Source organism: Barbus barbus (genome assembly GCF_936440315.1).
Source record: "Barbus barbus genome assembly, chromosome: 20".
In the NCBI taxonomy this organism is placed as follows: Eukaryota; Metazoa; Chordata; class Actinopteri; order Cypriniformes; family Cyprinidae; genus Barbus; species Barbus barbus.
Window position 1 is genome coordinate 8,333,704 of NC_136748.1, and position 16,750 is coordinate 8,350,453.

At 36.1% G+C, this 16,750-nt stretch overlaps 1 protein-coding gene and 1 pseudogene across 3 annotated transcripts in view; both read right to left on the reverse strand.

Annotated features, from left to right (window-relative positions):
* The window catches only part of LOC306886684 (inositol-tetrakisphosphate 1-kinase-like), a 50,286-nt gene extending 44,593 nt beyond the window's left edge, over positions 1-5,693 (reverse strand). Inside the window, exons 1-2 of one of the 2 annotated variants that reach the window (XM_079443989.1) lie at positions 5,327-5,693; positions 3,224-3,392 (exon numbers count right to left, since the gene is read on the reverse strand). In XM_079443989.1, coding sequence (XP_079300115.1) covers positions 3,224-3,318 — 95 coding nt within the window. In that variant the 5' untranslated portion in view covers positions 3,319-3,392; positions 5,327-5,693. The remainder of the gene's footprint in view (positions 1-3,223; positions 3,393-5,326) is intronic. The other variant, XM_079443988.1, reaches the window with a different exon arrangement.
* A 2,712-nt stretch (positions 5,694-8,405) lies between these two features.
* LOC306886358 (serine/threonine-protein kinase PLK4-like) lies at positions 8,406-15,684 on the reverse strand (annotated as a pseudogene). The gene is made up of 9 exons: positions 15,655-15,684; positions 14,935-15,018; positions 14,737-14,832; positions 12,964-13,075; positions 11,786-12,740; positions 11,625-11,710; positions 9,980-10,296; positions 8,662-8,698; positions 8,406-8,522 (listed from the first exon to the last, which is right to left on the reverse strand). The product of its transcript is annotated as a serine/threonine-protein kinase PLK4-like (transcript).
* Between the last annotated feature and the right edge of the window lie 1,066 nt (positions 15,685-16,750).

A 16,750-nucleotide genomic window follows, 5' to 3' on the forward strand; every position in this document is an offset into this window, starting at 1 on the left:
ACGTCAGCAAGAACCACGATCGAAAAAAACTCTACGAAACGTGTACGAACCTAGAAGTGAGATTTTTGGCACAGAAATACTCTGTTATACGTCCAAACTGTTCTTTGAAACTTTGTCCATGCTTAGCATCAGAATCCAACTCTTTAACAGTGTAAACAACTCTGAATGTATGAAACAGCATTGTACCCCCCTTTAAGGAATTCCTGTAAAAGTGTTTGTTTTGCAGCACACCAGCAAATCTGTCCATGTCCGGCATTCTATGTCAAACGCTGACAAGAGAAAACGTGATAACCATTTTCACAGGTTTAAAAATTATCAGTTCGGAAAATGTGTTAATTTGACTAGAAACACCAGAGAAAATGTAAAACATTATTCCAGAATGAGTCGGACAAGACCTCTGCGTTCAGGAACAAAGGAGGATATAAAAGAAAATAACACAAGATCTTTGAAACGTCCTGTTTCAATAGAAAATATGAATTTACAATTAATAACAAGATAAATGTAGTCCGTTTCTCACACAATGCTAATGTATGGCTTCAGAAGACTTGGAATAGATAGCATGAGTCATTGTATTGGCAGAGAAAAGTCTTGAAAAAGTCTTCAATGTTCAAAGTCAAACAAGTTTGGTTAGTAAATGACAGAATTTTCGTATTTGAGTAAAGTATCCCTTTAAAACAGTACAAATGTGTGTAACAAACATATCCCTCTTTGTTGACTGGTTGATAGAGCTGACCGCTTTCAGTGATAGCATTGTTGTATTCCCACTTTCCTTCACTTTCTCCAGCTCAGTCACACAATTCCTCACACAGTCACAGCCGCTGAGGAAATCCGATGCAACACTGGCTTCACACATTACACCAGCGGTTCTCAATTCCAGTCCTCGCGCCCCCCCTCTATGTTTCTCTTATCGCTTCAGATGTTTGTTCTATTCGAACGCAAGTGCCCTGCGAAGTGGACATCACAGGATATTCCGTCATGATTCCAGTTCAAAGCGAACGAATGCTCCATTCAAAAAGTGCATTGAAGTGTGCGAGACGTGAATTTAAATTGTCTATATTTACAGAGGTATGAATGAATGTTCCGAAGTGAAGTAAACGTCAACGGATTTCCCCTGGTCAGGGAGTAGGGAGCAATGGACACTGTGTAGGGACCATGTCAATCGGAACAGTTCATGCACGGAGCTCACGTCTAACGAGCAGATTATCTGAATCAGGTGTGTTAACAAACAAGAGACATGCAAAATCGCGGGGGGGCGCGAGGACTGGAATTGAGAACCGCTGCATTACACTATTGTTCATTCAGCTGGAGACAGTGACAGTGGAGCACAATGAGCAACGCACAAGACAAAAAAAGACCAACCACACACACAATCTTTCACTACACCACACACACATTTACAACACACACAAAGCCCTGTGTGTAACTTTAACCCTTTGCCGGTCCAGCAGTTTGGTTTTCTCAGGTTGCATGGCCCATACAAACACAACACTCAAGTGCACGGCCTCCAAGAGTGCTTTGCTCCACCAGCTCTCACTCATTCACTCTCTCTCTGACTGCTGGCTGATAATCTAGGGCGCTAGTAAACCAATCTGCCTGACTGCAAAGTCATAGAGAATAAAAGTGCTGGCACAGTGTTAAAACACAGCCAGGCCAAGACTGGTCAACTACATGCACCACGGAAAATCATTCAAGCGTATCATAGTTTGGATTGCAGAGATGATTTAACCAAAACACATTCAGAGCAGAACAAAACACAGGCTGGAAGAAAATACTGTGAATATTTTATAGAGCACTCTGTTTTTAAACAGGTAAACTACCCTTGACAATGTGCAATGTGAATGGAACAAAACAGATGAATCTTTAAACAAATAAAACCACTTTAGAATATATATTTGTTTTATTTACTGAGGGAGAGAATAAGTGTGCAACACCAGTGCTGACAATGTTAGGGTGTTGAAAGTGGTTGCCAGGGTATTGCGGTTTCGTTGCTAAGTTGTCCTCAGTGGTAGGTGATATTTTGGCACCTACATATAGCTTTGTCTTAAAAAAAAACCCCACTTAAGCACTAATGATAAGAAATGAAACATTTTCTTTGCTCAGGGGTGTTACCTCCTAATACAACAAATTCATTACATGTACTTTTTAAATAATGTTTCAAATGATAAATTAATCTATTCATTTTTAAGCAGAGACACCTTAAAGTTATTCATGGGTGAAATGTGTTTAGTTTAACAACATTCGTAGCTAGTTTAGTTTAATAATTAGTGAATCTATCGATATTAACCATCATTGGAGAGGCAAGCCCATAATTTGACATGGAAGAAAATACGGTAGTAGTAATATGCATTACTTGTAAAGTATTATAAATATTGAACATCTTACCTTTTAGGATTTAACAAAGTAGCTTTCAAATGTTATTTATGATGAATACAATTTATAAATGGGTAAATATAAAGCAACATTTTCCAACTGAGAAAACTAATTTTCTTAATATTTCATAAATGCAGCTCTATGTCTTTCATTCAGTGCAAGTGTGAGATTTTTTTTTTATTACATGGAGGAAAAAAGCAATTGATTGCTTAAAAAATTTCAACAAATTTCTCATCAACAATTTATGTTTTGATTGCCTGAGTAACTCGAACGGCCCAACCGGTCTAGATTAGCTCAACCAATAGCGTATCCATTTACCCAACCAATAGCAAACAGGGGTACTTTTTGGAGCAACCCATTTAAAACTTGCAAAATGTATTATTTTTGCTATCTTGATTCGAGTCACAGAACTTACATGCTTCTATAAATAAGATGCACAGCCTGTCAACCTAAACAACCATTTCTGCTTATGAGACACTCGCACAAAAAACTGTCTTAATATGCATCTTATGTTAACATGCCCTTATGCTGCACTGTATTACACAACCTCAAGCAACCTTCCTGGATCTTTCTCAACCAAAGTTCAAAGTACATTCTAACATGCGCGATGAAGAAAACATCATGTATGAGCAAGCCCATTACACCTTTTTATTCAAACAACTCGATCCACCGATCTGTCTTGCAACAGACCGATACTGGAACAAAAGAAGAAAGCAGAGAAAACCACTCTTTTGGATGAACCGCTGACCACAAGTGCAACAAATGCCCAACAGCAACAGGCACCTGCTGTGCTCTTACATGGAAACGCATGCAGGATGAGATCCAGGCCGATGGATCTACGGTCGACTCTCACCTGCACATCTCTGCAAAGGCCAGGAAATTGAGTTTCTTCATCTTCTTCTCGCTGAGCCAGTAGCCCACTCGTCTGCCTCTCAGGAAAGTCTGCATCTTCAGCTGCTGATGGCCAGATGTGACAGCAGTGTCACTCCAGTGAAAACAGGAAACAGTCTTCGTACAAAACCCTGTTGAACCAAAGCCAACAGAGATTATTATCAGAACCTTCAATTACAAACCTTCATGAGTCTTAAATGAAATGCAATAAATCGGCTTAAATGTGTCTGTAAATTTACAAAACAGGTTCCGTCCAAAGCAATGCTCAAGTTGGGCTGTGAATCTCCATGGCTTTGACAAGAAACCTAGTCGACTTCCTAGCTAAACTGATTTTAAACATCAGATGCGTCCTATAAATGTACATATAATGTTCTATTAAAACATCATGGGAATCAAAGGTTTGATTCAAAAATGTGATGCATCAAAGGCAAGTACAAAAATTAGTTTTGATCATGCAAAGCAATGTACTATACTCTGTTTCAGACATCTGAACCATTAAACTATTTTACACAATTGTGCAAAAAAATGAGAGTTCAGTTTGAATTTTGGACGCATCATTTTTCAGTGTTAAGATATTTTGAAGAATGTGGGTAACCTCACAGTTGCTGGTAGCCATTGACTTCCATAGTACTTTTTCTATTCTATGGAAACCAATGGGTACCGTCATCTGCTTGGTTACCAACATTCTTCAAAATATTTTCTTTTGTGGTCAATAGAAGGAAGAAACTCAATCAGCTTTTGGAATGACGTCGTGAGGGGGGAGTAAATGACAGAATTTTCTTGGTGAACCGTCTCTTTAAGATTTGATTCAAACATCCAGCTCATTATATGTGAATTCAAAATGTTTGATTCGAACATTCAAAGCATCAAATTCAAATTAAAAGTTTCAGTTTAAAATTTCAATGCAATCTTCAAAGAATCATGGGCCTTGATTTGAAAAGCTGCAGCAAAATTTGCAAGTTAAAACTTTAGATTTAAAACTTAGATTCATAACGCAAGTCTGGATGTTTGATTTAAATATTAGATGCATCATACACGTGTTTAATACAAAACATAATGGAATGATGAATTTGAATATGCATTCACACATGCAATGCATTATAACCCCATTTCAAATGTGAAAACAAACTACACTGTAAAAAAAAAAAAAGCAGATTTTTGAGTATATTATTTTTGTAGGAGATTTTCAACTTTTTGTTGTAAAAACTCAAAAATCTGCTGAAGCTGGTTGCCTTAATTTGAAATTGGCTCAACTTTCTTTTTTTACAGTGTATTTAAAAAATGTTGATGCATTATGGTTGTTAAAACTCAGTTTGAACATTAGACGCATCATAATTCAGTTTTAAGATTTAATTCAAACATGATGCATCGTATGTGAATTTGAAATATTTGATTTAAACATTTAATGAAACATATTCGATCATCTGAGAGTTTAAACATTAGATTTAAGAACTCCATTCATAATTTGCAATTGCAAGTCCAGATATTTAAAGTCAATCATCAATGAATCATAGGCTATGCAAGTTCAGACTTTGCAAGTTCAAACATTATATAGTAAAAGTTGATTCACGTGCATTTGTAACTATTTAATTTAGGCCTATGACATGTATTCGAACATCTGATTCATTCTGTGAGTTCGAACATTCGGAGCTTCAGTCTGAAACTAAATCTATGCATCAAATGCGAGTTAACGTTCTAATCGAATAATCGACCACAAACGGTTAAAGTCTTAAACGGAAGATTCGAACATTTGATGAGTCACAGACCAGTTCGAATGTGATTCGAAGATTCGATGCTTCAAGAGAGCGTGGAAACTTCCCGATCGTTAGAAAGCGCCGTCATGCCCACCAATGCTGTCCAGGAAGGCAGCTCACTAGAATTGGAGCCACAGCCCATGCTTCTCTTCTGGTTAAGCCTTGCTCTTACGGTTTCATTGCGTTAGAATAGGGATACAGTTGAATCTGCCCTTTATACATATTGTGTTCATTTTTTAAAACAGAATGGACTCGTGAAATCCGTCATAAACAACCCATTCAACAGCAGCGCAAGCTAGCACTCCACCTACTTTCAGATTCAGATCATCTCAAGTCTCACTGATGGATGTCAGAAATCTTCAAGTCGTGTTTTCTCTCCTGTGGACACATTGAAAGAGCAGATGCAGCAGGGTAAATACCTGTCTAGCGCATGTTTTGGGCTCCGATCGGATAGCAGTTAGCTAGCTGGAGGGCAGTCTGGTCTCCATGACTCGTGTTGCTGTCTGTCCGTCTGTCGCTGAGACTGAGAATTAAAGGCGCTCTGGTGATGATCAGATGCGATCTGCTCTCAATCCAGACACCGAGAGCGAGCACAGCCTCCTCCGGTGTCTGAAATATTCGGTGTCTGAGATTTTCGGTGTTCTGGGCGGAGCTGACATGAATATTCATGAGTTTCCTGTTTCGCGTTAAAGTTTCCAGAATAAGACATGCTTCAAAGTGTGATGAAGTTCAGCACAATAGTTTGTAGATGTATGTTATGTTTAATTAATACAGCTATTAATTTGTTGATGTGCCTGAGGATACAACTTACTGAGCCAACAAACATTTGTGTTTGTTATTTTGACAATCTTTAAAACTATTAATAACTGATATCAATTTAATAATAATAATAATTAATTAAAGTTTCAGTTGTGATCATTCTGTGGTGTTTGCTCAGCTTATATAACATCAACACAACTTTAGTAATAAATTCATATTTTTGTAATATATTTAAATTGTAATATAAACATTATTCTATTGACTGAATGCTAGATGAGTGGTGCACACTGGACACTGCTGGTTTCTGTTGTTCTGTTACTCTATAAGAGAGTGGATTTGTTCCTTTAAGATTGAAAGTTAAATTCAATGTCTTGCCAGGTAATATATCCTCAGGAAGGAAAGATCATTTATTTAAACTCATGCACAGATGCGTGAAGACCTGATGCCTTTTGAAAGAATCAGGTTTTTCTTCATTATATAAAAAAGGGATGATGTATTACATGTGATAAAGAATATAATGCCACCTTGATTACCTCTGGCTAACCTGTGCCTGGCTTGTGCAGAACAATATCCCACACACCAGACAAGGTAGATAGATTATTATTATTATATATAAACACTACAATATTCATTCATGTGTTGTAAATCTTGTTTAGATTGCATGTGACTCTTGTAACGGCTGGTACCTCTGGGACTGTCGCTGAAACATCATTACATTACGAAAAAACGATCCTAGAGTGCACTGATATTTTCAGAGGCGCTTTAACGCGAAACAGGAAACTCATGAATATTCATGTAAGCTCCGCCCAGAACACCGGATAGCACGTGTGTGCCTCCTGAAGCATGGCAGGAATCCGCTGTGTTTTACCGCAAGGGGGCGCCAGTGCAACACAGTCTCTCGCCATGAGAAGTTCATGCACTGGCTGGGGTTTTGGAGAAAACAGGTAATAAATTCAAACCACTCGTGTAAATGGCATGGAAAATATTCGTTCAAAGTGTCTTATTTAAAAGTTGACTGTTGTAAAACAGGCTTTGTAAACAACAGGTGGTTTGTTTTTATTGTATACAAAATAATTACATTTTCTTGGTAATGTTTGATTTTAAGATCCTAAAACAGATGAAGATCTTATGTTTTGGTGTCTGGATATGCTGGGTATATTACTTAGTTTATAATTAGATCAACTTACAACTCATCTCATTCACAATAATAATACCTCTCTAGACAATATATTTATTGTATTAAATCAATGATTCAAACTATATATAGTATATTCAACATTAATTGGAAATGTTTATTGATGACTAAATTATCATATTAGAGTGATTTCTAAAGGATCATGTGACATTAAAGACTTTTAAAAAGAAAATAGCTACTTAAATTGTAATAATATTTCACAATATTGCAATGTTTTACTGTATTTTTGATAAAAAACAAATACAGCCTTTGGGGAGCATAAGAGGATTCTTAACAAAAAACAGACCCCAAATTTTTAAACAGTATTTAATTTTTAAACATTATTTTATAAATAAAATAACCTCAATAAATGCATGACGAAAAAAAAAAAGTACCACCATGATATAACTACAAGTGTCACAAATTTACTTTACAATAAAACAAACATGCAATACTTTGTGCATGCAATTTTTGGGGGGGATTGCAAAAACTAAAATATCTTTATTAAAAAAAAAAAAAAAAATTATATATTCTTACCTCTAGATTTTGGAGCGAAAGACTGAAATATCTTGTCAGTTTGCATTTTGTCATTATCAGTAACCAGCTGAACAGTATAAATCCTGCCCACGTGTGCTTTAAATAAACAGAAAACACAAAAAAGCAGTAATACCCCAGGCAGCAGATGTTTAATGCTTGTATGTTTGTACAGCTAACATTTCACTGAAGTGCTGAGTAGAACTGGTACACAAAAATAAAGGCACTACGCGCAAACTAAATACACAACACAAAGACAGGAAGCCTATTATGTACAACATAAAAATATATCATTTTCATAATCTTTGGGACTATATGTACAAATTTAATACAAATTTTCTATTTAACAAATTTCCTGGCAAAAATGTAATACTGTTTCCACAAAAACATAAAATAGTAAAAGTGTATTCAACATTGATAATAATCATAGAAATGTTTCTTGAGCAGCAAATCAGCATATTAGAATGATTTCTGAAGGATTGCGAGACACTGAAGTACGGAGTAATGGCTGCTGAAAATGTCATTTTTTCAACAACAACAAAAAAAAAAGATTTTTGATGAAATAAATGCAGCCTTGGTGAGAATAAAAGATTTCTTTAACATATATTCAGAAATCATTCTAATGGTGATTTGGTGCACAAAAACATTTATTATTAATGTTAAAAACAGGTGTGCAGCTTAATATTTTTGTAGAAACTGTGATACAGTTTTGTCAGGATTCTTTCATGATAGAAAGTTTAAAAGAACAATTTATTTGAAATAGAAAGCTTACATTATAACATTATACTTGTCTTTACAGGCACTTTTGATCAATTTAATGCATCTTTGCTGAATAAAAGTTCTTTAAAACAAATCTTACTGACCTCAAATATTTGTACAGTAGTATGTATTACATAAATCACATTAAAATAATCATTGAGTTTTTAGTTCCTCACCATGGATCCATCACAGGATATCCTAAGTACTTCTTTGACTCTCTCCTGAGCTCCTTGTCCTTTCAGCAGCTCCATACACACCTCTCCAGAATCCAGGATACTGACCTAAAGAGGAAATACACACCGTTACATCATGTTCGAAGTCAACAATTCTAGCTTATAACTTACAGGTTCTCCCTCATTCTCTAAACTCAAAGTGAAACGGGTGTATGGTTCACAAGGCAAGACATAAATGGCTTCACACCACAGCGTTTTTGGTCTTTTGTCTAATGGGCTCGAGTCTGGCAGCATAGAGTGGAGTAGGGGTGGGCGATATGGGAAAAATATCATATCACGATTTTTTTTAGAAATATCACGATTCACGATTTTTATCACGATTCTTTGTTAGTTTTACTATTTTGGTTTTACAAGTTGTCTGAGCATTACAGCCAAACTAGAAAGACAAAGATGCATGGCAGATATTTAGGCCAAAGTGGGCGAAGATAAAAAATCTTTGTCATTATTTTATTTTTCTTATTAAAAAATAAGAACAAAGATACACATTACAAATACACATAATATACAAATAAAACAAACAGTGCTTTATTTCCAGGTACAATAGGTGTATTTAGCAGAGCATTCAATGAAATTGAATGAACAAATATAAAAATAAAACACTAGATAGACTGATTCCTAAAGCAACTGTATTAAAGTTTTTCAGTCAAGAATAGTGAGTGATTTTTCTCTTTGTGTTTTGTTGTTTTGTTAACGTTAAATGAATAGTTCCCCCACAAATTAATATTCTGTCATCTGTCTGTCAATTCTGTCATAATGTTGTATTTTTATATCATCATTTACTCAAAAGTTGTTTTAAACCGGAATGAGTTTCTTTCTTGTGCTGAACATTTATAAATGCTATTTTGAAGAAGGTGGAAAACCAAACAGTTGCTGGTCCTCAGTGACTTCCATAGGATTTTTCTTTCCTACTATCAAAGTCAATGTAGACCAGCAACTGTTTGGTTTTCCACTGAGTAAATAATGACAGAAATTCAATTTTAGGGTGAACTATCCCTTTAATGACAGTCGACAGCACGTTTAGTGTCCTGTCCCTTTAAGAGCTGCACGCATCTAATATACAGTACAGGCACGCATCCGTTTCTCTCTTAACTATTTACTTTCAGTTTAGAGATAACCAACTCAGTCTGTATGTAAACCTTGTGTGTTTTGACAGTATTAGCGCAAAAGATAAGTTAGTTGAGTAATCAGGCGCTGTTAGACAGGCTTTTTAGCGCGCGTGCTTCAGGTGTATGCACTCAGAACAAGCGCACGTCAGACCAGCGCGCGAATTAAACATTTAACCAGCAAGGCTTGTATGCAAATAATGTACTTTTGCGATCGCGAATAAGTGCAGTGTCCTGTCTGAGTAACTCTACTGCTGTATGTCGTGTTGTACAGAATATAGAGACGGAAGCGCCAGAACTGTATTTGACAATGTGCGCGGTAGCGCGATACTACGATATTTCTTAAAAAGCAGATCGTGGAGACATTTTTATCGTCCACGATCAAAAATCGTCATATCGCACACCCCTAGAGTGGAGGGAAGCTCTTCTTAGGGCACACTTTCTCCTTCTTCTGTGTGTTTTCTTTGCCTTTGGAGAATGGTGGACCCAGAAAAACTGTGTGTCTGAGTAGCCCTGAGATCCTGACACGTGTCCTGATCCAAATCCATCTTCCCTGCAGGACCCTGGATTGTTGTGGAGGAAAAGGTTTGGTTGCTGCTGAGAGTGAAGGCCGCTGGGCTTGTCACTGCAGGAGGTTTGTGTCCCGACCGGCCCTCGTCCAGAGTGGAAACTCCCACTGCTGCTGTGACTGCTCAGGTCTGCAGGCCTCTTGAACGGTCCTAAAAGTAAAAATGTTTTGAGGTTTAAAATTTCTCATTATGGAAAACTTTTCAAATAAGTCGTAATAAAGAGATACTTCACCCAAAAACAAAAATTTCTAGCATCGTTTAATGATGTTCTACTAAACCTGTATGAATTGTTTTTCTTCCATTGAGCAAAGAAAGTATTTTGAAGATTATTCACATTGATGTTTTCCATATAACCATAAACTCAATTTATACGTCTCAAAAATTATATTCCAAGTTTTATGAAGCTAAATAAAGGCTTTGAGTAAAATCAAAATGTAAGTTACTATCTTTGACTCTTGCATAGCTTTTAAAATCTCTTTTATGTTTGTGTATATTTAAACATGACACTTCATGAAGTGCCAAAACAAGTTTGACATCATTGATGTAAAAACAGCATTGGTTCTCTCATGTTCCGTTTCTGTTAGCTTCAGGAGATTGGAAATATAATGCATGGCCTACTTTAATGAGGTTTTTATACTTTTATGATACTTTTGGCAGTGAATCGGCATCTTTCTCATTGTACTAAATGAGAAGCATGGACACGCTACAAAATATCTCCTTTATATTCTAGAGAATCATGGCCACAATTTAAGTAAATTAAAACAAGGTAACAGTCGGCACCAATAGCCTAGTGGGCAGATAACATTGTTGCGTTACTGGCGTTCCAAGTTCGCATCCCAGCTCGAGGACCCTTCCCGATCCCACCTCCCTCTCACTCTCTCCCACTTCTCTTCCTGTCTGCTCTACATTGTCCTGTCCAATTTTTTTTTTTTTTCCAATTACCAAATTAAAAAAAAACAAAAAAAAAAACAAGGGAACAAATTGGTTCAACATGACAATGATTTACATTAAATAAGGGAACTTATTAATAATCAAACAAGGCGAAGTCATTCATTCTTAATTTATGGCCACAATATCTATTCAAGTTTTTATTTTTATATTTTCTGTTAATTTTAGTTCAATTTGTTGTTTTTTTTACTTTTAATCTTTTTGTCAATTGTATTCGTTTTTGTGGGGTTTTAAATATCTTTAAAGTTATTTATTTATATCAGTTTTTAGTTTTAGATGTTTTAGTACATCTTTTAGTGAAAGTTAAACGAAATGAAAATTAGAAATGTTTTCTGGACAACTCACTGAAATAAAATAGTATATTTTAAGTAATTTTTTTTTTTTTTATGGTTTTAGTTAACTATAATAACCCTGGTCATGTGCGGTGCTCCACAGGTTTAGAATGACACAAGAGTGAGTAAACGATGCCAGAATGTTCATTTTTGCTGAAATATTCTATAAAAAGCTCAGAATTCTGATGGGAATATTACCATCACTGCTGAACCAGGCCTGCGATTGAGAATCAGGCATTTGTGGTATCATTGAATGAGTGGATGTAGAGAAAGATGATCCCAGACTGAGGAAGAGGGGACACAAAAGCACTAATTACAAAAAAATACTTGTAATAATGCTGAAATGCACTGCCTCTTACTTTGCAGGCTATTTTATAGGTGGACTAGTCATGGGACACGTTTCTGTAACTGGAGGTTGATGAAAATAATCGTCCGGACCCTGAAAGCATCTCTTCAGAGTGACATCTCTCCAGCTCCGCCTCCTGTGTTGCTAAACCCAGTGCCAGATCGATCTGATGAATGCGCCCGTCTCAAATAGCTAGAATGAGGCCTTCTGCTGTCAGAACCCATGGGAACTCTACCAATACCCATCTTTGATAAATCATCTTGCAAATGTGGCTGCCAATCTTGGCCTCTCTTAAAACTAGAGCTGGTGGAATGATGGGAGTGGCTGGGGATCGGCGCCATGCGATTGGGCAAGGGCTGTCCGATCACCTGCCTTGTTTTCCTCTGTAGCCGGCTGCTGCTGCTGCTATTGGTGGCGCAGGAGGCTGTGGATAAGGTGGCTATACCGCTATCTATTGACCCTCCATCACTGCTCCCAGAGTCTTTGCTTGGGGTGGGCCCAGTTTAAGTCATAAATCCAGCACTGCGGAGAGACTGGGCCTGAGGGCCGGGTTCTCTTGCAAGAGCTGCTGAATCAGGTCCTGAGCTTCTGCTGATATGTGAGTGGGCATCTGATATTCTCCCAGAACCACCTTATTGAGGGTGTTTTTCACAGTGTCCGTGTCAAAGGGATGTCTGCCCGTGAGGAAGGCGTAAAACATGCAACCCAGCGACCAAACGTCTGACTCCAGGACGTGAGTGCGGCGTGTAGCCACCTCAGGTGAAATGTAGTTTGGGGTGCCACACATGGTGAAGTGCTTCTCACTGGGAAGCTTGAGCTGCATCGCCAAACCAAAGTCTGCGATTTTAATGTTCATACTGGTGGTGAGCAGGAGATTGGACAAGGTCAGGTCCCTGTGCATGATCCCATGAGGTACAGCATGTGGAGGTACAGCATTCCCTTCACGATCTGATGCATGAAGTGCCTCGCTGTTAATAAACAAAATTCTAAATAAAAACTGAAAACAGTGTTTAAAAGGGAAGGCACAGCAATATCATTGGCTGTAACTATGGCAAAGCTTTTTTTACGTTCTTCAATTTAAAACCAAATGTATTGATTTTTAGCATTTTGACATATTAGATTTGGATTATTTTAATATATTAATAATTGTTTGTTTAAAAGTGAGTAAGTGCATGAAAGTGAAGAACTCACCCTCTTCCTCGGTAAAAGGTTTCTTCTCCTTCAGGTAGCGGCTCATCTCCCCGTTGTGACACATCTCCAGAACCTGGTACACATAATTACTGTCCTCAAAGTAACTGTACAGCTTGAGTCAGGAAAGAGAAAATAAGAGGATTAGTCAATATCTACTTATTGAATGAAAATGCTTCAGGATGGCGGATTCCTTCAAATACTGCAAAATGCATAATATGCACAATAATATCATATTCCACAATTGCTACACAAGTTATGCACATGCTGCATCTGCTTCTTTCTTCAATCCATATCAATATGTCAGTATTGCAGTGCTGCTAGTAAGAAACAATGCAAAAATCGGAATTCTACTCATTACTCTATATTCTAACCTTTTAATTATTTAGTCATTTAGCAGACACTTTTATCCAAAGCGACTTACAAATGAGGACATAAGAAGCAATCAAAACCAACAAAAGAGCAACAACGTGCAAGTGCTATTACAAGTCTTGGTTAGCCTAACGCAGTACAGATTATTTTTTGTATAAAAAGACATATAGATCAAATAAAATTAGGAATAGAGATTGCTAGAGTTAGAGGGTCAAGTAAAGATATCAAACCTTATCAAATCATTTTTAATATTTGATATAATTTTGTATTATCATGTCTATTAATGTCCACAATTTTTGCCCAATGGATTCCTGACAAGTCCACAACATTTCCAGGTATTTTAATGATTATTTATTTATTATTTTGTTTTAAATCAAATATCAATATTTTGGTGTAATAGAATTATTAGTGTTCTAATGTCTTTAATAAGATCCTCGCAAATACTGATATCGTTCTACTTCTAAACCACTAATTCTCAACATATTAAAATGGCTAAAACAGCTACAAAATTTAAATATTTTTCTTAAATATATATATATATATATATATATATATATATATGAGAGAGAGAGAGAGATATGTGTGTGTATATATATATATATATATATATATATATATATATATAGAGAGAGAGAGAGAGAGAGATATATATATATTATTTTATTTTTTATTTGTCCCCAATTCTTTTTTTTTTTTTGAAGAACCAGGGTTCCCACTGTCTTGTAAAATCTTAAAACTAATTGAAGTGTGATTTCTAGAACTAGAAAAATCATGCAAATTATTTGTATTAATCTTATTTGATCTAATTTATACATTTTATTATAAATAATACTTTATAATATTTTTATATTATTAATCTTTATCATTTTAAATAATTATAAATTTTTTATTAGCATTTTCATAATAAATATAAGTTTTTCTAGTCATGCCAAGCCCTAAAACATTTTATCAGGTAGAAATTGTGAGTAAAAAAAATAAAAAATTCTTTAAAATCCTTATCCTTAATCAGTAAAACATGGAAACTACTGCAGCAACAGCTGGAAAAGTCATGTAAATTCATTGGTTAAAAAGAGTGGTAACCTTAAAGAACAATCAGCGCTAAAAAAAAAAAAAGAAGTTAATCCTGAAATGTAATTTATGGAACAATTTATGTGGACAATGGGACCTCGCAGTCAAAAAGGCTGAAAACCACTGCTGTAGCCAATGAAATAAGCAAGATAAAATTTTCCAGCATTTTTGTGAGACATTTTTGGATTTTAATGACCTGTATAGTACTATACAATTCTTATTTTACATTTAAAAGTAAAACAAACTGTCAATACAATTGATTCAGATTCATTGAACACATGACATAACATGAGCATCAGTTGAACTGCAGGTCTGTGATGAGGGTTTAGGACTCACCTCAAGAACCGACGGATGCTTTAACCGACACTGAATCTCCACCTCATTAATGACTCTCTGCACCATCCCAGCTTTGTGCACGGCCTTCTTGTCAATCTGCAAATACACATGGGGCACAGTGAACGGTTTCGAACAGATGCTGTACAACCACAACCCTGGCAGCACTATGGTTAATTAAACAACACCGTGTGCTCTTACCATTTTGATTGCCACCTCCAAGCCTGTGTTTACAGATTTTGCAAAAGAGCCTTTACCCAACAAGGTGAGAAGAACCTTGAAATCCTGAAACACAAAATGTTTGCATTAGATGGCAGAATAACAGAGATCAAATAAGATAATTTCAAGAGATCCATCTTGCCCCCTTGAGAGTTTCTTCGCCACTAAACCTCAGAATGAAATCTCCTCGATTCTAAGATCCACAGATGAAGCCAAAATTCGGTCCTCATGTGGATCATTTGCTTTGGAAGTCAAATTTAGCAGGAATGAATGAATGCAGTGTTTCGATCACAGATCAAGGCGACAGCTCAAAAGCAGCCCGTTGCACACAGTGTTACCTGCATCTGACAGTGACATCTGTTCATCACTCTCCCGCGACTCTACCTGACACTGACGCTACCGCGCGTCGCCTAGCAACCGTCTCCAGGCTCCTGATTCCCAAAACACTTTTGATGCACTTAATAGATGAACAGAAGGCGAGGTCCAGAACGACTTTCTGCTTTAAAATTATGACTTGACGCTTCGTCTTTGTTTAATATTATGTTTTCAATGTTTCCCAAACTTGAAAGAACGAAAGTAAGTTAAGTTAAAACAAACCTACGTAAAGACGTAACTACAAGGGAACCTTTTAACTGTTTTTGGGAACTTAAAATATACACAGAAGCTTAGAATTTAATTAAATAGTCAGCTCACTTAAGTTACCTCAATCTTGTCGCCGATTGAAACACTCATTTTCACTTCATAACCTCTTCAGTCCGACGAGTCGGTAATTCTGTTCAAAAATTCCTTATTTTTCCGTAAATGTGAGATGGTTTGACGAGCATGATGTATAAAAATGCATTTAATCGGTATATTTGTATTCCCCTCAAAAAGGTTTGCCTTTCCTCCATTTTGAAAAAGTCCGCCCCTTAGAACGCGTAATGACGTGACCGACGTCGCTGTGCAAACTGACCAATCGGTGATCAGATTATAGAATAAATCAGCGTCTGTCAAAATAAAAGTCTTATTTACTACCACGATATCAAGTTAAAGTACTGTATATTTCAAGAATAATTCCATTTAATGATAATATGATCTTGTTTATAATTGCAAAAGTGGCACAAACCTTTTTATCATCTGAATTACCAATGAGATTGAAATTACAGTGACCCTGGAGCACAAAACCAATCATAAGGGTAAACAGATTTATACATCATCTGAAAGCTGAATAAATAAGCTTTCTTAGGATCAGACAATATTTGGCTGAGATACAACTATTTGAACATCTGGAATCTGAGGGTGCAAAAAAATCTAAATATTGAGAAAATTGCCTCTAAAGTTGTCCAAATTAAGTTCTTAGCATATTACTAATCAAAAATCAAGTTTTAATATATTTACGGTAGGAAATTTACAAAATATCTTTATGAATCATGATCTTTACTTAATATCCTAATGATTTTTGGCATAAAAGAAAAATCGGTCATTTTGACGCAGTGGCTAATACTACAAATAATCCCATGCTACTTATGACTGGTTTTGCGCTCCAGGGTCACATATTTCAATTTAACAACACACATATTCATGTTCACACATTCATGGTTCTTTGAAGTCAGTTAAAAGGTCACATGACTCACAGTTAAACAAAATATTTCAACCTTTTCAGTAAGCGCTTTATTTTGATTATGTAAAATTATGTATTTATGAATAAGCATATATTAAAAAAAATTATGAATTAATATTAACTTTACATGAACTCAGAACCCCCACCAGTAATCCCAGTTTGGGAAACCTTATTGTGGCGCATCAATTTAAAAATGTC